General features: G+C 39.1%; 2 protein-coding genes across 4 annotated transcripts in view; one reads left to right on the forward strand and one right to left on the reverse strand.

Moving 5' to 3' along the window:
• LOC145982797 (uncharacterized) overlaps window positions 1–2,699 on the forward strand; it is a 68,047-nt gene extending 65,348 nt beyond the window's left edge. For all 3 annotated transcript variants that reach the window (XM_083116166.1, XM_083116164.1, XM_083116165.1), the window contains one exon: window positions 2,458–2,699. In XM_083116166.1, coding sequence (XP_082972292.1) covers window positions 2,458–2,640 — 183 coding nt within the window. In that variant the 3' untranslated portion in view covers window positions 2,641–2,699. The remainder of the gene's footprint in view (window positions 1–2,457) is intronic.
• A 5,742-nt stretch (window positions 2,700–8,441) lies between these two features.
• The window catches only part of LOC145982794 (uncharacterized), a 47,716-nt gene continuing 33,191 nt past the window's right edge, over window positions 8,442–22,966 (reverse strand). The window contains exons 3-7 of the mRNA XM_083116159.1: window positions 21,743–21,858; window positions 12,928–13,097; window positions 10,569–10,756; window positions 9,726–9,836; window positions 8,442–8,803 (exon numbers count right to left, since the gene is read on the reverse strand). Of these exons, the coding sequence (XP_082972285.1) occupies window positions 8,621–8,803; window positions 9,726–9,836; window positions 10,569–10,756; window positions 12,928–13,097; window positions 21,743–21,858 (768 nt within the window). The 3' untranslated portion in view covers window positions 8,442–8,620. The remainder of the gene's footprint in view (window positions 8,804–9,725; window positions 9,837–10,568; window positions 10,757–12,927; window positions 13,098–21,742; window positions 21,859–22,966) is intronic.

A 22,966-nucleotide genomic window follows, 5' to 3' on the forward strand; every position in this document is an offset into this window, starting at 1 on the left:
CGAGGGTTGTGATGTTCGTTCCGTGTGGAAAAGTTAGGAAATTCTGCAAGGAAAGCGGAAGAAGAAATTGCGAATCGGCAATCGAGGAGATGGTGTAGATTGGCCTTGTTCTAACCAATGAACTGAGTGATTGTGGCTTTTGTTACACGAAGCCAATTCTTCGCATGGGCTACCATAACGTACCATCGACCGGTCTGTCTCGTAAAGCCAGTCTCGCACGGTAGTTAAGTAGGTCCTCACTTCCCGACCACCTCCGACTCTAAACTACCATAAGATTTTTTACGTCTTCAGTTCGCGAAGGCAGCAAAAGGGGTCTCACACGATCCTTAAAATAGCATCTTTAAAAATGGCGACTGCACAAACACTGTATACCACTTCCCATCTTTAGATGCTAATAACTGCTGAAGATTTGGGAAAATGATGTTTTGTCTTAAAACAATAAGAGAATAACATTGGCACTGTTGAAAAATGCAGCACATGTAACCCGTGGCAGTGAATGTGAGTATACAGAAATGTATAACATATGTTATTTCAAGTTGATATTCCACTTTACGGACACGCTAGCATAAAGTTGCATTACCCGTATATTACGATAGAAGTTCCATATTCTAATGAAATCCTTCTAGTTCTCGTACGATTTTGAAATATATTCCCCAATATTACATAAACTTCGCAACATTTGCAACAATTTGCGAAAATTGGGATGTTTACATTAAGTTACATACCATATTATATTTATATTTCATTGACACTTCTTTGCTCCTAAAATACTTGGTGAAATTTACTTTGAAGTCCATGAAGAACTAATTACATTTCATAATTTATATAGCATTACAACATTACCAGATTTATTTACTGCGGTGCTACACACAGCACAGTCTATTTGTTACAGCCAACAAACTAGAGAGTACATACATACGTATGTGGCTGTTCAATGTTTACTTCAAAATAGTATTCGCGTCGGTTGTGAAAGTAGCATCACAGAACGAAATTTAGACATACGAACTATTTATTTAAAACAATAATAATTAGTAGACTCTTCACTCAACAAATAAAATATTCGGCCCAATCATTTTTATATAGCTGTATTGGTCGAATCTTTTTCTTCTTTAAGCTGCCTTGAATAAACAGTCGAACATCTATTGTCTTTCTTCATCTTCTACTTCCTACTTCAGCTGGCCAGTGTGATTGGTAGTTCTATGGTATTAACGATGGATTTAGAAACTGTTTCTAATTCTGTCGAGAACTGAATAAGAGAGAGCTCTCACACCGTCGTTAAGTAAGGAAGTAGTGTTGTCCACGGGACGAGACGGGACAGGCTTTTAAAAATTCGAGACGAGACGAGATTGACCATGTGTCATGAGACAAACGAATATTTTCGAGACGAGACAGCATTTCCACGAGACGAGACAGGCCAAAGTCTCGTCTCGTGGGCAACACTATAAGGAAGGCAGAAGTCGATCGCGAAGTGATGACGTACCTAACTGCCGTGTGAGACTGGCTTTAGTAGTAAGTACTGTAGGTAAGGTTTTTCAAATTAATGGGTTGATGGTCGACAATGTTGCTGATTATTCTGTTCAGCCGAACATCATATAGACCAAGAAACCAGCTTTTGCTTCCTATATGTGTTTTGTATTACCATAACTTTTTCTATACAGCCTAGTGTACACACGTACCTCGTTTACATGTTATGAAGCCACGAAAAAAGCTTTTGCCTCCTCACTTGCAACCAAGCGGTACAGTACAGAATCACAGTTTTCTTTTTTCTTTTGAAAAACGACAAAATATTTCATACGATTCAGCAAGATTTTAAAATATAAAAATATCAAGTATGATAGCCACCACATGCATTATATTATGTAATACTTGATGGAGATAAGCAAGACCAGCGACTTTATTATGGCGACGTCTTTGCTGGGATAATATTGTTTGCATAGCATACTAGATCAAACAGAAAACAGTGAATGGGTTGGCTGGCAAGGCGAAGTTGTGCCAGTTTGGTTTCGTACATACAGGATAGAACTGGTGTTTGGCGATATCGTCCAGACGATATATCGCGATATTGAAAAAAATATCGTCCAGGCGATATTAACTAGACGATATATCGTCACGATATTTTGGCGATATAATGTGTCAGCGATATATCGCCACGATATTCGGCGATATATCGTGGAGATGATATATCGCCGATATCACGATACGGAAAAGGTATCTTCCGTGACGATATTTTCTTGACCATATATCGCGATATCAAATTTCTGATATCGTCCATCCCTAGATAGAACCTGTCGTTTCTCGACGGCTCGTAGAGACGAAACTAGAAATCAACGAGCAAGAGTTCACTATCTGTTGTAATTTTTGTTTTCTCTATGCTGTGAAAGTATGTGTGTGGTACAGCTACACACTCTAGTTAAGACATTGTTAAGTCTCTATTCGCTGACACGTCTTTTTTTCCAGCCACATCGTGTGGTAGTTCCTCATGAGATAGAAGTTCGCAGCAGGGGTCGACATTCCACAGCATTCTTCGTGGAACCTGATGACGAAACATTGATTGTTCCAATAGATGGCTCTCAGGATCAAGCTGCATTCACAGTCAAGGAGTATGTGCACCGGAGATTCAAAGAAACCTTCAATTATTAAAAATGAATCTATTCCAAATACCTAATACTTTTATGGAATAAATTAAATATGTCATGAGAGTTCTTTCCTGCTTTAAATATTCACTGAAAAGAGTTTCTCTCATTAACCGTTTGATGTTTTCAGAACAACCAGGAAACACATATATGGGATTATGATGTGTGTGTTGGGGGAAGGGATATTGGTGTGAATGTTGCGATTGGGTAGTGCAGCTACATGAACATTTTGGCTTTCCGTACATTGAAGAACTTAGGTAGGAAACTGCAAAGAGAACGTGAACCAGAATTGGTGCGGATGTTCTGTTCACTTCATGGAGCTACATGAACATTGGGCATTTTTTCCTCGGGCCATCGTTAATGAAATTAAAATTAATAATAATAGCAGCAGCAGGAGTAGTACTATTACTACTGGAGGCATAGCGACACCTAGCAGCATCCCCTCCCAAATTTAAAAAAGTTTACATCATACAGAGGGATTGACTAACGTAGGCATGCACACAAGTTTCATAAGGAGGACTAACTGCTCGCTTTTTACAGCTGTCGCCGGTATAAATTACCTTACTTCCAAGCATCTAATGCTCACTTTTATTTATGAAGTCAGATCCGCTTACCATGAACCCCAAAGGAATCAGATAATTGGTTCGCTATATCCGACCGAAATTCCTTCTCTCTGAACTGAGGTTAGTAGTAACAGAAGAAATTAAGACCTGAGGCAGAAGTAGTTTGACTCAGAATATATTAGTGAAACAAAACACAATATCAAACATAAAATCAGCTTTAAGTACACTCTTAATTTACTGAACTTTAAAAAGAGTCGATTAATCTGTGGCTGTTTAAGGTATACTGTTTCAATAAACATTTTTCTAGATATTTTTCGGTTTCATCTTCACCATGAGTCACTACATGTTCAGTACATCCAGAGTTGACTGCATTTGTATTTTTATTAGGCTCGTTTTTCTTCCACTTTTGGCTAATCGAGATTATGAAGATGAATCATGATCAGATGAAATTGAAAGTGACACTCACATAGAACACCCATGTCCTGACGGGGGCTGGAACTTCTGTTAATAGATCGAAATTCGACCACTTAACACGTTCTTCAGCCCTCCCAAGTTCTCCCCTTATTCAGCCCTCTCCGGGGTGAATATGTATTGGGCTTGGAATAGAAACAAAAGAAATTAATTTCCCAACCACAATTTGTGAAGAGCAGATGTAGGTGTTGGCTTCGTAGGTATTTGTCAACAAGAAGTATGGTAGGAAAGCCTGTTATTTGCGACGAAGTTTAAATCCGATCGAGTTCAATTGCAGTCTTCGTATTAATCAAATTGTAGTAGCAATGGATGTTTCTTATGTAAAGTGTTGTAAAAAATTTCGAAGCTTACGAATTTTTAGATAGCTACATTTCCGACATAAAATATAAAGTGGTAACGTCCTCGAAAATATCAACATTTCAGATTTGAGAAACTTACTACATATCAGTGAATTTTGTATTTTTTCCTGCATTTTTTAAATTTTTAAGAGCATTATGCTGACGAAGTCTAAGCGCCAGAGCCACGTTAATCTGCAAAATCCAGTCCAAAGAAGAAGAGAGGTTGACATGTGAACTTGATTGAAAATGCTCTGTTACGAGTACATGCTCATTTGTCCTTTAGTTCAATCATGGACGTTCTCAGGAATTTTTCCAGGGAGGGGGCAAGCAAGCAAGGTTATTTTACAGGGGAGATACAAAGGAGGCATATTTTCCCCCATAATAGTGATGCCTTCTCAATAAATGGGTGTTCCATTGTGTTTTTTTCCTTCATCAATTTAATAAATTTGCTATTGTCGTGAGTAACTACATACCTATAAAAACGACACAAGAGAACATAAATAATCTGTAGGTATCAACCGTGCATTTTAGCACTTAATAGATAGTGAAATCAAGCACATTCATAAGTACGCAGTACAGTTTTGCTTTTGAACTCGCATTTGACGAATCGATGCGTTTTTTAATTTGTTTCAGCCTCCTTATCACGATTAAATAAGGCCATGTTTATATAGGCCTAGGACATGCACGTCCCTGTTTAGGAGTGAAGGGATTAGGGACAGAGAAATTGTCCTATATTTTATTGTCTGGGCGTTTCCTTTCACTTACTCTATTCTCTCTACGCTATTCCATTCTTTATTTTTCACTCACCAGCGATATGTACACACCCAACAGCAAAAGAAATAGTAAGCGAATTGTTTATCGCCATTTTCATTTACCCCAGTTCCCACAATGATCATAATTTGAAATAAAAACGTCAATAAGCAGAGGACAATATCTGTTTTCTAGCTAATTGCAACAATGAGTGATGACGTAACAGAATTCCATACCTTAAAACAGCACAGGATGTAGAATACAAGAGGATGAAAATGGTGATGGATAATTTGCCTATTATTATCTTTGCCGTTGACTGTACAGATAGCATGATCCAAAATTCCCAAAAGCTGATAATTTAGCAAGTCACCCTCCAGTTGGGTGCCAATGGGCCTAAAGACACCCCAAGTTTGGGACCCGAGCGACTTTTTCCGGCCGTGCCCCACGCGTTTTTATATTTCCAATAAGGCTTATTGCACTACGCTCAAGCAACGCTCAGGTCACTGTTCCCTCACACTCTGCTCACAGTCAGGGGTTATTCACACTAGCGTTCAAGCTTCGCTCCAGTCAAGGAACGATCAACGTGAGTCTGGTGTTGGTTTCTTCACAGAGTACACCGATTTTTCTGTATAAAAAGCCGATTGTGCTGACTACAATGTTTAAGAGATTTTCAATGACGGACTTGTCTGTTACAGCACTGGCATGAATTAGAAGAAAATAAAGAAGAAAGAGAATTGCAAAAACGGGGATTGATTGATTTGGTTGATTTTCTGCCAGTTTTGACTAATTGCGAGGATGAGGATGCGTTGTGATATGACGAAATGGATGAAGGGACATCACAAAGAACATCCATGCCCAGGCCGGAATTCGAATTCGAGGCACCTGGCATCGTAGCGCGCTGTGCTAACCACTCGGCCACGGAGGTCGGCTATTATAATATAATACTGTTTATTGATATACTTTCGGTTTGAAATCGACAAATGTTTATTAGCAGCTACAATGTGCGAAACTGTAAATGTCAACAATGGTAAACACTACTTTGACGGTCTAGGTTTGGCATGAACATTTTCGGGTTTCATTGTTTCATATCGACATTGTTGACCATTTCTTTTATCAGTTTCCGACACATGTGACAGATACACATCAGGTTCTAAGCCTAGTTTCAAGAACCCGATTGTTACGCACATTGTGTGAAAAGTCGTCTTCCTCGACTAAACAAAAAAAAGAAATCTTTTTTTTTTTTCGTTTTCCTAGACTAAAAAAAAAGAAATAATTTTGTTTCGTTTTCCGTAAACGAAGAACAAGTTCGTTGTTAATCTTGATTCGGAGCTAGATATCAAGAATGATTTTTTCCCTTGGCACAGGGTTGACCAATAACTCCTTTCCCTTTGCACATACACACACACTAATGACAATTTTGTTGTCCGGAAAAATATGACCGTCAACAGGTTAGCTTTTTGATTTAAGGATTTTAATTCATTCAAAAAAGGTCATTATAACTAATGCTCATGGATCATATTTGTGGTTAGCTCCCTATTGAATTTTTTCACTGGCTATAATTGTAATTTGGTTGCTTCGGTCATATTTTTTTTTTTTTTTTTAAAAATCTTTTACTTTGGTTCATGAAATGGTATTTTGAACGATGTTTTACAAACAGAATTGAGAGGATTTTTTTTGCAATCAATTTTATCTATACCCGCCTTTCTCTGTGTTTCAATAGGTCTTTGACTTCTGCCCGCTCATCTACGCACAAAACTGGGTTACGTATCCTCTGCAACGGGCTGAAGACTGCTACTGAACCGTGGGTTGAGCGTTACACACGTTCACATCAACGATCATGCTTCAGCAAAGTCAAGCTCCGTCCCCTCACGCTCCAGTCAAATATTCCTTCCACCTGATCATGACCGAAGTGCGTGCTGAGCGAGATCGGAATGAGCCTTAACCGGACTGGTAGGTGTGAGTGCTGCTATTTAAGAATCATTCAACAATATTTGACCGGTCCGCGAGCGGAGGGTGATCTGAGCGTTCCTTAAGCGTAGATGTGAATCAAGCTTAAAGAGTAACATGCCTAATGTAGCCCCCCCCCCCATTTGCCGGGATGTGTTATAGGTTCATTGGCTCTCAACTGGAGGGTGACTTGCTTTAACCTAAAAATACTGGGAAATTTTGGTAATTTTCGACAAGGCTAGAACCGAGTATATACGGGATGTCCCACATAAAATCGGTACGCCTGTAATGAACGATTCATAAGTTGCGTACCGGTTTTATGTGGGACACCCTGTATACGTAGTATGTGTTATGAAGTTAATCCATTGCGGTTGAAACTTAAAAGAAGTTTCACGCTTTGGAACCAACATAACTACTTTCGAAGAAGGACAAATAATGAACATTTTTGTTTAATATATTAAACACAGATACAGGTTTTTCGGTTGATGCTCAATGTAGTCTCTGTTGTCGGAGTGAGAAATATGACAAATGTTCAACATATCAGTCTTTCGTTCCAAGCTGGTAGGAATTTATTATTTCTATTCTTTCCTGGGTGCACACCAGTATGGACGTGGGAACAGTGTCTCTTGGAGGTAACTGGCATCTGCTGACGTATTATATTTTGAAAACAATTGTGTGGAGTAAAAGAGATTGACAGAAATCAATATAAAAATTAAACATTACAAAGGTGTTTGTATCCTGGGTATCTTGCACTGCGTTTTTTAAAACAAATTCCTTCGCGGAAAAGAAATCATTTAACAGTCCCAATGCAGCGTTTCTTGCATATAATAGAAAATCACATGAATGGGCAACAGCTATATTTAAAGTGTATGGTGCATAATGCACATAAAATGCTTTTGAATACTTCTCCCAAATTATTGATCTCACCCCTTAATTCTACCACTCACTACAGCAGCATCATCGTATCCTCGACCAACCACAGAGAAAGTATAAGTAATGGCTAAAGCTAATGCAGGTGCATCTGTATTTCTCCTACCGATCCAAAAGTTGTACAAAGAGCGAAGTAAAATAAAGCAAATAAATCAATCAACCAACAATAAATAAGAATACAAAAAAAAAAATGTTGTTTCACACAATTCGGTCCTAAAGGAATTTAGCTTTTATAAATTTTCTGTTCAACTTCATAGATTAGAATTTAGTTTTGTAATACTTACACAGGATTGTGTTGTTATTCCTGACTCACGCGTGTATTGAGACATTTTGGAGGTTTATTTTAGTAATCAGATCTTTAAACAGCTGTACTCAGGGCTAGAGTAACTTTCTCTGAACGGCTCCAGATCGAATGCGTTAGTGATCGACCTGCCTTCCAGATAAGGTTCCATGTTCGAGTTCTGGTCTGGCGTTGGTGTTGTATTAATTTCACCTAATCATCATTCATTTTGTCGTCGCGATTAGCCAAAAACGACATAAATGGGGTGTAAATTAAAAAAATAAAATATTGTCCCTGCTACCCTAAGTATACGTATAGAATATAGAAAAATGGGTTCCGGACCACGCCAATATTTTGCAATTTCAGCATACATTTTTATTGCTTTTGAAAAAACAATGTAACTCCTCCATTTACATTAAAACACTTATTGTAATCATGTAGGTAAAGCTACCCCCTGCAAACGTGCCCAATGATGTGAAAGAAGTGCTTCACACATTTACAATCACAACTATTTATGGAGTTGATGTGATCAACATCACGCTCCGGCCGCCTAACTCTGCAGCACTCCCTTAGCTACTCACCTGCATAGTAGGCAACAAATGAAAGCAATTCTTATATTTTTTCAGTAAATAATCACTGTTGGACAGAACATTCGTAGTATCTTACATTCATTTCATACAAGAGCTAATATTTACAAATATTTTGCTATTAATAATTGAATGTCTCCTTGAATCTACGATCCAGGTGTTCTTTGGCAGTGAATACAGCTTGTTGCTCGGATTTGTCTATTGGAGCAATCACGGTGTCGTCATCAGGATGGACAAAGAACGCTATGGAATGGCGGCCTTTGCTGCGAACTTGTTTTTGCAGAGGGACAACCACACGATGTTGCTGAAAGAGAGAACGCAATAGTTAATATGGAGAAAAAAAGTTTTAAGGTATATATGAAGTTCATGAACCTGAGCACGTGATTAAAACATTAAAGGTTCGTGTGATTATAACGCTGAACATTCTTACATTCACGGCACCTGTAGAAAATATTCTGAAAATATTATTGTATTATAAATAATATATTGAGAACCGCTGTGGTCCAGTCGGTAGGGTGTCTGACTTTAACGCGGAAGAACCTGGCTCGATTCTTGGGATGAGTAATTTCATGTGGGAGTTTTTCCAGCAATGTCCCTGCAAAGAGCGGCTCTGGGGTTCACCAAGCTTCTAATAAATGGATTCCTGGGGTAATCCTAGGGGGGTAAAGGCAGCCTGAACGTGGTGCTGATTACATCACCTCCACACAATTGTTGCGTTCGTGAATGCCTCCACATGCCCCCATATGCCTTCACGTCATGTTGAACCTTTACCTTTTTGTATATATTACGAGATATACAAAAAAACAAAAACATTTTTTACAGTCGAGCTACGTCATTTTGTCGAGAATCATTGATACGAGATTAATTTAAGAGGTAATGTAAGGCAATCAATTTGTTGAAAGAAACAAATACAAAATCATGGGTCTTCATTTATCTTGTTTTCAGAAATATATATTTTAGGATAAGAATTGAGGCAATTACTATAAGTAGTGTAAGTGCAAGCGTAAGATAGAAACGTATAACGAGAGACATTATTAAAGAAATAGGGCATAAAGATAAATAAAAGAAGCTAGAAAGAAAATGAAGCAAGAAGTCAAACTGAAAACCAGCGAGAGAAAAATAATCAGTGGATAACAGACCGAGTAATATTGAAACGATGAAGACACTAAGGCACTTTCGGTTACCTTTATGACACACCCTGTACAAACAAAATGTTTTACACATACCACAGCAGAATACTTTCCGCTTGTCCACGCAGCCAGTAGGTCCGCAGAGTTGACGAGGATTGCACCTGGGAGATGACCCACCCGACTCCAACGATGGTTAGGAGACATTATCTGAAAATAGAACAGATATCGATTCAGCCACCGGTGATGGAATGGCAATAGTTCGGACTTGAGCAACTCGCTTGCACTTGAGAAATCCAGCGAGCGCTCCGTGAGGTGCGAGTTTCCCGCCTGCACATTGCACCTCAGTAAGCAGCAGAGCAGTGGGGAGCCTCTTGCGTTGAAAGGTAAAAAAACACACTGTGATTCAAGGAACTGCCTTATTTTTCTTGTGCCATGATTACAATGCCACACTGGACTGTTAGTCACGAAACCAACGACAAGATGACACTGTACGAACGCGACCGACGAAGCCTCCTGCCTCGCTCATTCCCTCTCTTCCTCCCCTGTTACAACACTACAAATCCGCTGCCTGATCTACAATGCACATGTGATACAGATTTTTTACAAATACGGCGGTAAAAGAAATTAAACATTTCGTTTTGCTTAGTTCTATCTCATATTTAAAGGTAGGAACCTGCACTCAAATACCCTTAGGTACAACCCCGGAAATCATCATCCCCATCTGTATGTTTATCCGATGTAGAAACTGATTTATCAAAACCCATGATCAGTAATGACTGAAGTACTAGTAATATCGCCTTTATCAAATATATCTCCAAAGTTTCAGAATTAAAAGAGAAATGTAACAAAGAAATATCTGATTAAAATCCTGAACCTACACCACGATTACGAACAACTTTACTTTTGTGGTGACGTAAACAAAGAAACTAGCCTGTTTACCTCCAGTCCTCCTTCAGAATCTTGCATGAGCAGCGTGAAGGTTCCGTAGTCCGTGTGCTCCCCACAGCGAGTGAGGTTCGAAGGCAAGGACTCTGATAGAGGAGGATAGAACAGCATCCTCAGCGACGTTCCGCTGCCTTCTTCCATTAATTTGCTGTGAAGTTTCACGAAGTAATCTTCATGCAGATCTGAAATTAAAACATGAAGAACCATTCGCAATAAACTCCTTGCAAAAGAATGGTTTCAATACTACAGTCAGAAATATAAGCAAGGGGATTGAGCCTGTCACTGACTACGGATCTGTGACGCTCCTCCGTACAGTTGTAGAATTAAGCTTTTCGCTTGGGAGGGGGGGGGGGATTTGTCATTTAATTTCGGGAGGTAGGTTTTTTGCAAATTTGTATATGTTACCCGTCGGTAACTGAACTATAGTGCCTTGCGGTTCTAAGAATCTTAGAACATTGGTTCTAATCTAGGTCATTAAATCTTGTAACGTTTACACGTAATTTAGAAGCACCTAGTATACGTAGGTATATACCAGCTGTTTGTAAAAAAAAACTAAAGTCATACACAAGAAGAGTTATTGAACTAGTAACACAGAAAACTTGACGAAATCTATATTGCCAAGGTCAAATTTAATGTCCGTCTAACCTACCTACCTACCTGTAAGTTCGTTGTAAACACTTTAATACATGTAAATTAACAGCACTATTCCATCAAAACTTAAGCGATTTTTCGCTGCTGTCGTCTTGGATCGCTGAGGTTCGTCAGTTGCAGAATGGTGTCCTTCTTTAATCAAGACTGCATACTTTTCGGCAGGGAAATCTTTGATGACTGGACCATTAATATACACTAATAATTTGCAATTGTTTGTTACATAATTAATAAATGGTAAGTATACTGTATGCTTCCGATTCAAATTTCTCTGGAGAGGATCCCTAGAAGAACATTCCTAGCAGAAATAAAAATAATTATCTTTTACGGGGTTAGAATTTTTTGTAGGGGATCCATGGCACCCCCTTCCCGTTATTTCGCACACTGGGTAGACGACAGCACCCAACAAAGATAAGCCAAATGGCACTGGATTGCATTCGGTGGTACGACGAAAGGAACAAATTCTTCTTTAGAAGATTTTTGGCATGGAAATTCCGCGAGCCGCTTCGTGCGCGTTTCGGCGACCTGCATTACATTAGCCACAGGCGGCTCCAGGGGTCGGACTACTAACCGGAACCACGAAGAGAAACCATAGGCGCGACACAGCACGTGCGCAGTGATGACCAGTAGGTATAAACTAATCAGTGATCGATTCTTACATGATAATACCTTTGTCCAATGTTTTTTGATTCGTCTTGTGCTATTATCTGCGTGTTCAAGTTAGTTATTACATTTACATAATTTACTTTTATTATTCTAACTACAATTACAAAACAAAATCGAGTGGGTAATGTGTGAATAGATTATATATGTAACTTGCAATCGATGATGATACGAACGCGAGTATCATGCTCTGCAAGAAGAAAGAATTCATGAATGAAATATTTTAGTCAGATGTATATTTTTGAGTAATTCCAGCTCTAAAGAATTATTTGGATACTAATCAGCAAAGCTGAAAGAAAGTATCCTTATGGACCGGTCTAATTCGTCCTGAAACATCAGACATATGGCTCTATAAATTGTATAGCAATGCTGTCCAAAAGAAATAGAAATGCAATTGAATTACTTCACTTTTTTTCTGTACTGAAATTTCAATGTGAATAGAATCACCGCGATTCGTTATTTTGCTAAATAAATTGTTATCGTTTACATTCTGGTTGGATGGAAACGAGAGAAATATTAGTATTTTAAATATGAACACAAGATAGATGAATTAAATTTTCTTGCCAAAAACTCTTCATTTATTAGAAATCGTTCCCTGTTGGGCCTCCCCGATGGCACAGTGGTAGCGTCGTTGCCTTGTAATCAAGGGGTCCCGGGTTCGATACCCGGTCGAGGCACATAGTGGTTCGGATCCCACTTTAAACTGTAGGTCCAGTCCCGATTAGCCTTACTGTGCATAAAGTGGACTTAAAACACCAAATCAAACCAATCGTTCCCTGTTGATTTTCATAATTTACATTTTAGTTAGAAGTAGTGTACATGTATATAAGAACAAGGACAAAAGAGTCGAATTAAGAAAAGAGCATTGAATTAATTATGCAATGAAGCTAGAAGTAAGCCTCCAACAGAAAGTACCTGTAAAATAACCATAACTTTATTACGTTTTCAAAACAAACATCTCGAACTGTATAACTTTTTAAAAATTTGTAGTGTATTGGACACTTATCATACGTAATAAATAAGAGTAAAATCTAGTACTTACCCAATCCTATAGCTAGACACTTCAACAAGAACATAGTGAGCCTTCGCAAATCCTCAGTCAGCTGCGAAAGAAGTGTTATGATTTCTGGAATCTCTTTCTCTGGCAATCTCCTATGCAATCCGCGAACATCAAAGCACTCCCTTGCTTCCGACATCTTGTTCTCTGTTAAACTAAAGAAAGATATAACCATGTTTTGAAACACTAGCATTTAAGTTCGTGGAAGATAATTGCAATGTGTGTATTTATTAGAAAAATGGTGCAAAGTAGACGCGAATAAATTAGATCTTTTGTCTTTGACAAATGCAAATTTTGGTTGTGATATCATTTGAATGAACTTAAAATTCTATGACTATTACCACAATGAAATTCAATATTCGTACATAAAAATGTGCTTTTGTAACACTTTTCAGCAACTACGTAGATTCAGTTTTAACCAAAAGTGTATCAAAAGTGTGTATATTGTATATAATAGGCGTGCGCAGACTAATTTATTTGGGGATGTCTTAACGGGTGTTTCAATTGTCTATCTGGATAATGTTAGGCTAATTGTTGTAGCTTTATGCTCATTTTCACAGAAAATATTAGGTATGTGAAGATGAAATTTTAGCATTACAGTCTCTGAGAATTCGTTATCACTTTGAGTCCACTGCGAAATAATTCGTCAAATCAAATCATTGTCAATCTTATTCGACAAAATGAACTCATAATTACTATTTACAGTTATTAAACCACAAATATTATAAGGTTATAAATTGCACAGAGCTCGTTCATAAATCGGTTTGATTATTTTTCTTATGAGCGCGGTTTCGATTGCTACTGTAATCGTCCTGTTATGTGTGAATGTAAATAAACAAATAAGCCTTGTGAGTTGAAGAAGGTTGCATTAGCAATCGAGGCTGTACTCGGGAAGGAGATACGTGTGGGCCGATTTAAGGAGGAGCTCTGTGCGATTGAAGTGAAAAACATATCTTCTTTACTACCTGATTACTGATTATATTAATAAAAAAAAATATCCTGTGCGTTACACCCCATGAAGGGCCTTGGCTTACCCAACGACTGCCGGTCTCCCTTCCACGCTTCCCTTCGTCGCCTCTAAGCGTGGAGATCTTGAACCAGGATTGGAATAGTCGGGGGGTCAGGCCGACGTATCCCCAGCCGTTATAGTAGGTTAATGCGACCGAATTACGCTTACTCATTCGAAGCTCCCCAATTTCCTCACGATGGTGGGTTGCCACCGGCCCTATCTATACCCATACACAGGTCGAAATTTTCCAAGACTGAACCCGGGATTGAACCCGCAGTCGTCGTCCAAAGCAAGGTGCCTTAGACCGCACGGCCACGGAGGAGGACTACTGATTATATTATAGTAAACAATATCACATTGCTTTGGGTAGGGAGGGAGAAAGCGGGGCACCTCAAATGAAACTAAATTCATTTTTTTTTTTTTAAACACAGATATCATTTTCATTAATTTCATTGTAGTTTCTACATTTTTACTTTTTGAGGACATATTAGGAAGTGCCCAGGCCCTTCTGACAACCCCCGTGGGCGGGTTAGCTGGTCAACATTAAAAACTGATACATCTTGAGCTACCTGTTAAGGTACTTAAGCTATCTTTGAAAAACTGATAGTGTTGAAGTAGTTTGATTTATTTCATCATTTCGTATTTACGACCCTTCAGTGATGTTGACATTTCTCGTTTTCTCTCTTTTTATATTCCGTTTCACAGATAGCGCATGTATGATTGGACAATAATAATAAAAAAAACTGAAATGTTGAACTATAGGCTACTATATACAATGATTCATCACATATACTCATATCCATTTTCTCTATTTCACGCTTTCCTGTTATTACTTTCAATTACACCAGTGAAAATTTTATGATTTTCTGGTTGTTTAACATGGTGCATTTTGAAGAATTAATGATATTATTACCTAAAGAAATATATATCTACAACCATATATCTGAATTTTATATGCAAATACTGTACTTAAACCACACTATTCACAAAACATCAAGACAATTACAGGTATAGAAGGAGAGATCTTTAAGAAATCGTCATTAGTATTTTGGGGAACCCGAGGAAGTAAGGCAGAACGAGGTACCCTGCGTGAAACCTCTAGTAAATTCTGCATCCTGTGGAGGCTGTGCAGTTTTTCTTATTTTGTTCGGGAGAGTCGTTCGTTTACGAGTATCGTGCTTTTCGCATCCGTTTTGTGATTTTTTATAATTTCGAATAATATCTCCTTGCAGCTCGTATATACAACAATTGTAGGAGAGAAATCCAAATAGTTTTAGCTGTGTATGTTATGATCAATAATAATAATAACCCATGGTTCTACAGCACGTAAGGGTCTTGGCCTATCTCCCGACTGCCAGTCTCCCTCCCATAGTCCTACCTAGAATTTTGGAGTTCTTCGTGTGGAGTTCTTCAACCGGTAATGGGGTGACGTGGGGTCAGCACGTCGAAACCCCAGCCGTTATAGGAGATTTTTATTATCGGGTTACGCTACTCACTCGTAGCTCCACGATTTCCTGACGATTGTGATATTATGATCAATAGTTATAATTAAACGTACGTTATTACTGATTTTTAGTTACCATAGCCAAACAACAACTCCCAGGGCAGAATAGGTGCGGCAGAACAAGGTAGGAAAGTAAGAATATGAAAGAAGGGAAAAAGAAAAAAAAAACTTTTTCAAGAACCAAAAAATAGAACAATTGGAAAGAAATTGATGAAGAAGAAGGCCGAATAACTAACTGGATTTCCAGTTAGTTGGCGCTGAACTGGCTACCTGGCCGAAAGTGATGGCTGCCTGGTTGATTGCTTGGCTGGTTTTGAGGAATATGTCATGTTCTAATTGCAACTGGCTTTCCTCGACTAGATTCTGTGGAACAGCCAATCAGAGCGAAGTTTGGCCATGTGAAGATAATCTGTGAGTTTTGGGAAGGAAATTTTTTGTCTGTGTTTTCCGAGTGTTGGTTTGTTTTCTTCGCGATAAAAGAAAAAGTAACTGAAGTGATTCGCGTTCGTCTTCAGTTCTTTAGGTATTTATGCAAAGGCTGAGATTTATACGTGTCAAATATGATTAGTTGATAATGAAAATCCTTATTATTACAGGTGCATTAATGTTTGATATATTTAGTTGAAACAAATACTGTTTTAATGAATGAATCCTGCGAATCTCGCCTATTAATATGCATACCAGAGTTCATTAGAGAGCTTGTTCAGTACGCATTGATTACCATATTTTCATTGGAGCCAATTTCTAGTCCATACTTTTCTTCTTATAATTTTTAATGCTGCAGTAATTCTCCTACAATGTTCTTCAAATTGCTCGTCCATCTTTTTAGATTGTCAGCTCTGAACAATGTCTTATGGGATCAAAAGTATACCGACAAGTATGGTAACAAGTATCGTGTGAAGCGAAAACTAGCAGATGGGTAGCCAGTCCAGCGCCAACTAGGACATTCCTGCTGGAAATCAAGTTCCGTGTTATTCAGGCTTTAGATTAGTTCGAGTCAAGTGAAGATAATAAGGATGATAACGGCATGCATTTACTGTTGTGATTTGTATTATGCTTGTCAATATGTAATTGAAGCATTAAAACATAGACCCGTGATATTTACTAGCATGTTTCATATGACAACACAGAAATGTAGAATATTTTTTTTATTGTTCATAAGTACAAGTAATTTCAATTAGTCTGACAAATTTAAATTTGGAGCAGGTGATGATTATATTTTGAATGCTTTTTATCTAGATATTAGTTGAACCAATAAAATTTGCACATCACTGCAATGAAACTTTATCACTATTAATTAGTTCATGAAACACAATAGACGTAAGTGTCCCCTACGACAGACATAAGTGGCGTCGACAGAATGATGATAATCTGTTTAGGCATCCTCTTCTGTCCTTATAGAAGTGCATGTCCTTTTCAATGATCTCAAAACTCAACTTCACCTCTTGCATTAAGCTCTTCCCCGTTTCGTTAACCGACCTGCAATGAAAGTTCATAAACTGCACCGTACGATCGTGATTGAGGCGTCTGTTTTGGACGAAATAACATCTAAGCCGCTTCTCTTAAACAATGCGTTGATCCGTAAGCTTCAAGTATATCTTTGCCTCCAAATCCTCGATCTCTTTGTCGAATCTCGACCGGGCAGTGTTGGAGAGCAGTTTTTTCTTCAGTGAGGACTTCTCGGAGTCTATGAACTTTTTCAATTCTTCCTCAGTGCGTTTCCATTCGTCGTTGTAGAGCATTGTGAAAGCCTCTTCTTCGTTCCCTTCAGCTTCCTCGATATCTTTCCTTTTGCTTGTCTTCCGAGCTTCGCGCTGAACAACAACCATGCCTCCTCCCTTTGCTGCGAAAGTTAAGACCTCAGCTGCCGGGTGGTTCCCTCCTCTCGTGGTGAATTTGCCGCGGAGCCTCGTCAGCCGAAACTGGTTCTTCTCGGTCGTGGTCGGAGTAGTCCTTGGGCTGTCAGCAAAGCTAATGAAAATCCTAAAGAACTGGCTTTGCTTCTTCTTCATCTTCCTTTTCTTCTTCTCGTAGAAACAGGTCTCCTTGCATATTCGTCAGAGGCTGCTTTCTAACTCGTTCAGGAGATTCTCCGTCAATCGTCTCACCATATTGCGTTGAAAGTTAGCGAAATTCAAAACGTTGTCTTCTGTTTTGTTTTCTTTTAAGAGCAGGAAGTATTGAAGCTCTTCCTCCTGTTTAGATTCAAGCTCGATGCATCTTCATGTCAATGCAGCTTACAATTTGCCAACGTCCTCTTGGAAAACCGAAAACGCGCCGTACTTCAAAGCTTTCTCTTCCACGCGTTTCAGGGCCGAGGATCTTTTAGTTTAAAGGGCGAGTTAACTGTTACCACTGTCTTCTTCCACTCGACATGAACGTAGTTCCTGATGAACTTTTCCCCCGGTCGAAAATGCTGTTCCTCCTGTGCAACCTGTGAGAGCGGTGTTTCCTCAACATGTACCTCGATTTCGTCAAAACGATCTAGTTCAGTTTCGACATCTTTGTCAGATTCTCTTTTCGTTTCGCTACCGAAAGTCAACACTACAGAATAACCCTTGTCGCCAGCTTTGGAATCACGGGCCGTGACTCTCGGTTCCTTTGGTTCCGAACTCTTTCCTTTGGCCAAGTCTTGGCCTATCGACAGCGATGCCTCGGATGTTACCTTTGCTGGTTCTGCAATGGTGCTGCTGTCTCCCCCGGGTAATTCATTTACATTGTGTCTCATTGTAGCGTCTCCAGAATCTTGAGGTTCTGCGAGCGAGATCGCATCAGCTGCCAGAGCGCCTTCATGATCCGTGGGCGTTTCCACACATTCTTCTGACAGTTGACGCGTCGTGGCCTGTCATTCTCTCACGTTTTCTTTCCTTCCGAGCTACCTGTATCTCGTGGGCCAAAATACTGCAGTCCTCGTCGCTTCTTTCGTGGACATACCTAGAAGACCTTCCTCCTTTCGCTGTTTGGGCTTCTGTGGGTGGTTGTACATCAGCCGACAGAGCGCCTCCATGAGCTGTGGGTGATTCCGCACGGTCTTCTGCCGGTTGATGTATCACGCACGAACTCTGGCATGCTGTCATGTTCTCTTTCTTTCTTTTGAGGAAACTGTACGCCATGGGACATTAAACCACAATATCTGTCCCCTCTTTCGTGTACGCAGCTCAAAACATACTTAGATGTTGGTTCTCTGTCATTGCTACCTTGAATGTATTCACCCTGGAACGTTTGCCCAACACGTCTCCTCCTTGGATTTTCGCTTGATTCCTCAGTTGGTATAAATTCTTTCGAAGAACGACGTTTCCTAATGGCTCCTTTTGATATCTCGGATTTTTCAAGTGACATTCCATCGGTTAACAAAGGACCTCCATGTTCCGTGGGTGGTACCGCACGGTCTTCTGTTAGCTGATGTGTCACGGCCTCGGCCATCTTTTGAAGTTCTCTAGCATTATTAGGAAACTGTACGCCGTGGGACAAGAGTCCGAAGTAACTGTCACCGCTTTCGTGGATGTCTCTCGAAGAATACAGTGATCTTAGGTTTGTCTCCTTGTTCTCGTCAATTTCGTCACCTTGAAACATTCTCTGGGCACCTCTTCTTCTTTTTATGTCACTCTGTTCCTCGACTTGTGCACGTTCGTTCGATAAACGCCCTTTTCCAATTTCTCCTTCCTTCCGATTGTTGGGCTTCTACGGCTGGCATTGCATCCGCTAACAGAGAGCCTCCATGTTCCGTGGGAAATACCGCACGGTCTTCTGTTAACAGATGCACCATCGTTACACCCACTGCTTCAACGTCTGTTGATCTCATCGTAGCTGACCTGATGCCGTGGAACAAGAGGTTGCAATTTTCGTCTCCTGATTGGTGCGTAACTTCTAAATTGCGAGATACGGGATTTGGTTTGTACCTCCGTTCGTCAACGTCTAACGTTTCTAAGGGTATAGACTGTGTTTGAGAGACAAATCTTCTTGACGTCTTGGTGTAAATCTCTCTTTCATATCCTGGAATTTAGAGCTTGAGGAACTGGCTGCATTGGTGGTGAAATACTCATCGTTGGTTTTCGCCAGTGCGGGGAGTGTACTGGTAGCTCCTTGGTCTGTTCTATCTTTTCCTTGGAAAAATCTATCGCACCGAGCATAGGGAGCTGAAAAATCTATAAAACAATTCATTTGAAGGGGTTTTATCGGTAATTTGCGGATTGGTTTCAAATCTCCTTGAGGAAGGTGCCTGCGTGAATCTGTTGAACTCTCTTTTGCAATGTACTCGTCCTGTTCTTTGGCCTTACTGAGCGCCTGAAAAATGTTCGGTTCCTCAGCAACAATGCAATACCTAACCTCGTCACATAATATCTTGGCACCTAGCGATTTCCCACTCGTTGCAGGAGCAAAAGTAATCACCAGTGCTTCACCTTGAGCCAAATTTATCTCATGACCACATATTTGGTGTAAGCGTGAGAGTTGGGGTCCAATTTCTTGTCTTTTTAAAAAACAAGTCGACTTCTGTTTTCTTCTGAAGCAGTCAGCGTTTTACATGTAATGTTTTCACTATAATCCTTCATCAGGAGTGTTTATAGAGTAAACTTCTATCTGTCCTAATGGAGATTTCCTTGTCATCAGATTCCGTTTTGCTGTCAACTGAACGACTTGCCGTCACTGAACTTTCGGCAATGAGCTCTATTTTGTGAAACCCGTGCAGCAATACATAGAAAGCTAACACCTGCAGCGTGTTGTCTACCTGTCTATAACTTTTTCTTGAACTGACAGAAGAGAAAACTCTTCTTTAGCTGTCGGCGTGAATGAAAGCGACGCATCTTAACACTGACAAGCATTGATAAGACACAAGTCGAAAGAGGAATGGAGAGCTGTATATAGAGTCTTTGAATGTCCAGAGACTGAAGAATGTTTTTTTTTGTTTTGTATGTCATACACCATACGAGTAGTCATCGTCACGTAAAAATTTTGCTAAGCAAGTTTCTGCCTTATTTATATTTTTCATTACCTTAAAGCAAAGTGCTGAAAGAATCTTCTTTCGAATGGGGTTATCAAATCTGCTTGCAGCTTCACGACTAAGAATTTCTAGCCTCGTTTTGACCGAGAGGATATCTCTGAAGAGTTGCGACGCAAGATCCTTGGCGTTTTCTATTGTTTTGGAACTTTTTTGGACTCTCAAGGGTCCCGGGTTCGAATCCCGTTCGGGCTTGGTTGTTTGTGAATGTCCATTCATCAATTTCATCATTTCATCACTCATCCCCATCTTCGCAAATTAGCCAAGGGGCACAAAACGCGAAGTAAAATCAACTAAATCATTCAATCAATCAATCACACTCTTTAAAGGTATTCAAATTTTAAAAATGTCATTTCCTATATCACTCACTTCCATTCTATGAGAATTATCTCCTCCAATAATATGGCTGCTCTATGCATATGCTCGAAAATGTAAGCTTGAATTATGACTTATATATATAAAAATAAAAAAAAAACAGCAAAAGGACAAAAGTGGTTTATTCATATAATCGCATATGATACTGGTGAACTAGAGTGACTAATTTAAGAAGGAAAACACTAAAACTAATACAATAACATAAACGATGTCCAAAGTCGACAGGTTTTGTTGACAGGGTCATGAAGAAGGAGAAGAAATTGCCTTTACATTGCAATCTTTCAATAAAGATGAGATTATTTTCTCGCAACTTCCAGACACAAACGAATGTCTTTCTAATTAACAACTCAGCTAAATCACTTAACGTGAGTGCTGAACAAAAGTTCGGAAGTGATCACCATGCCATTAAATAAGAAAGAACGTGCATTGCTGGTGAAGTTGTTTTATCAGAACGTGTACTCTGCTTCGATGGAATGCTGGGTGCCGTGTGTTCCATGTAAAAAGTGGTCACATAATTCGTGTGCTGTTATCGACAGTGATGACGCGGTACTAACTTCTGAATTGTGGGCATCATAAAACTTTCTTTTTACAGGCTACTCCGTTCTACCACGCTCAAAAACGAGAGGCAATTTACATCGTTTGTTATATATAAAAGAAAGCAACAACATATATTTAATATTCGTAACGTTTTCCAATGTATTGTGGTTATTGAAAGTTTGTACCCGAAATCTATTATTTTTTTTCTATAGTTTTAAAATTTAAGAGTGTAATTTATATTTACATTGAAAGTTACGTACCCTGTTCTGCCTCGGGTTGCCTTATTTACTTTTCTAAGCGAAAAACTAATCACGAGTATGGTGTACTAACTACTAAAGTTGTTTATATCAAAACCTGAAGAAATATTAGGAAATATTACCTCTCAAGTCCTGGGGGAACGTAACCATGATTCTGTGAAGGAAGTCGTACATACTGTTTCTTAACGTCTTCCGGAAGGCTACAAAATGTATACATCGCCTCGTTCACGGCACGGATCTACTGAAAACAGATCAAAATATGAATTGTGATAGTTAAAAGCAATCTTAACACGAAAGAGAGAACTTTCTTAGCCCAGGGGTTCCCAAATTTGTTCGTTTCACGGCGCCCTTACTGTTTCAAGATTTTTCCGCGACGCCCAAGTCAGAATATAGGCCTATATAATACTTGCGACGCTCAGTAGGTGTGATTAGGTTGCTTGTCTTACGTTAAAAGACACACACATTTCAAATTCAGAAACATTTTATTTGTAAAAAGTACTAAATAAGCACATATTTGGAACAAGTGTCATTTCAGTGAAAATATTGGAACATTTCGCGGTGCCGCGGCGCACACTTTGGGAACCACTGTCCTGTTAGCTGATGAATGTACAATACGAAGTTTGAAGAAAATGATAATTCTTTGAGGTATTATTTCATAAAAATGTACAGAAATTACAATGACATAGCATTTTTTTTGTTTCTGTAATGAAGCAATTGTTAATTCGTTCAGATTTTTAACAAGCTTCTAAGATCTAATCAGCTTGTGCTTAATTCAAAAGGTTCTGTTTTTGCGTGTATGGAACAAGAAAACAATTCTATAGAACTTTTGTGTTTCAAAAATAGGAAACTTACAGTACTAACAGAAACAAATATTTATTTAGAAACTTCGAAGAACGCAACAATTAATTACATACATTTTACACAGAGGACATATCTATATGGTAAGTTTTAAATGTTAAATAAGCCACCAGGGCATCCCCGATGGCATAGTGGTAACGTCATTGCCTTGTAATCAAGGGATCCCGGGTTCAATATCCAGGGAGGCACATAGTGATTCGGATTTCACTTTAAACTGTAGGTCCAGTCCCGATTAGCTTTATGTGCATAAAATGGACTTAAAGCTTAAATCAAATCAAACCAAATAAACCATCTAAGCCCGATATAACTAAACTAACAAGTAAAATGACTCGTTAGTCTTCTCATTAAAGCACTTATTCGGCTATCATTCTCCGTTCAATATTATTGCTAATCTTACTATTGGATTGATTTGTTGTTTTAAGTCCACTTTATGCACAATAAGGCTAATCGGGACTGGACCTACAGTTTAAAGTGGGATCCGAACCACT

Source organism: Lepisma saccharinum, unplaced genomic scaffold, assembly GCF_977018435.1.
Source record: "Lepisma saccharinum unplaced genomic scaffold, izLepSacc3.1 HAP1_SCAFFOLD_424, whole genome shotgun sequence".
Taxonomy (NCBI): domain Eukaryota; kingdom Metazoa; phylum Arthropoda; class Insecta; order Zygentoma; family Lepismatidae; genus Lepisma; species Lepisma saccharinum.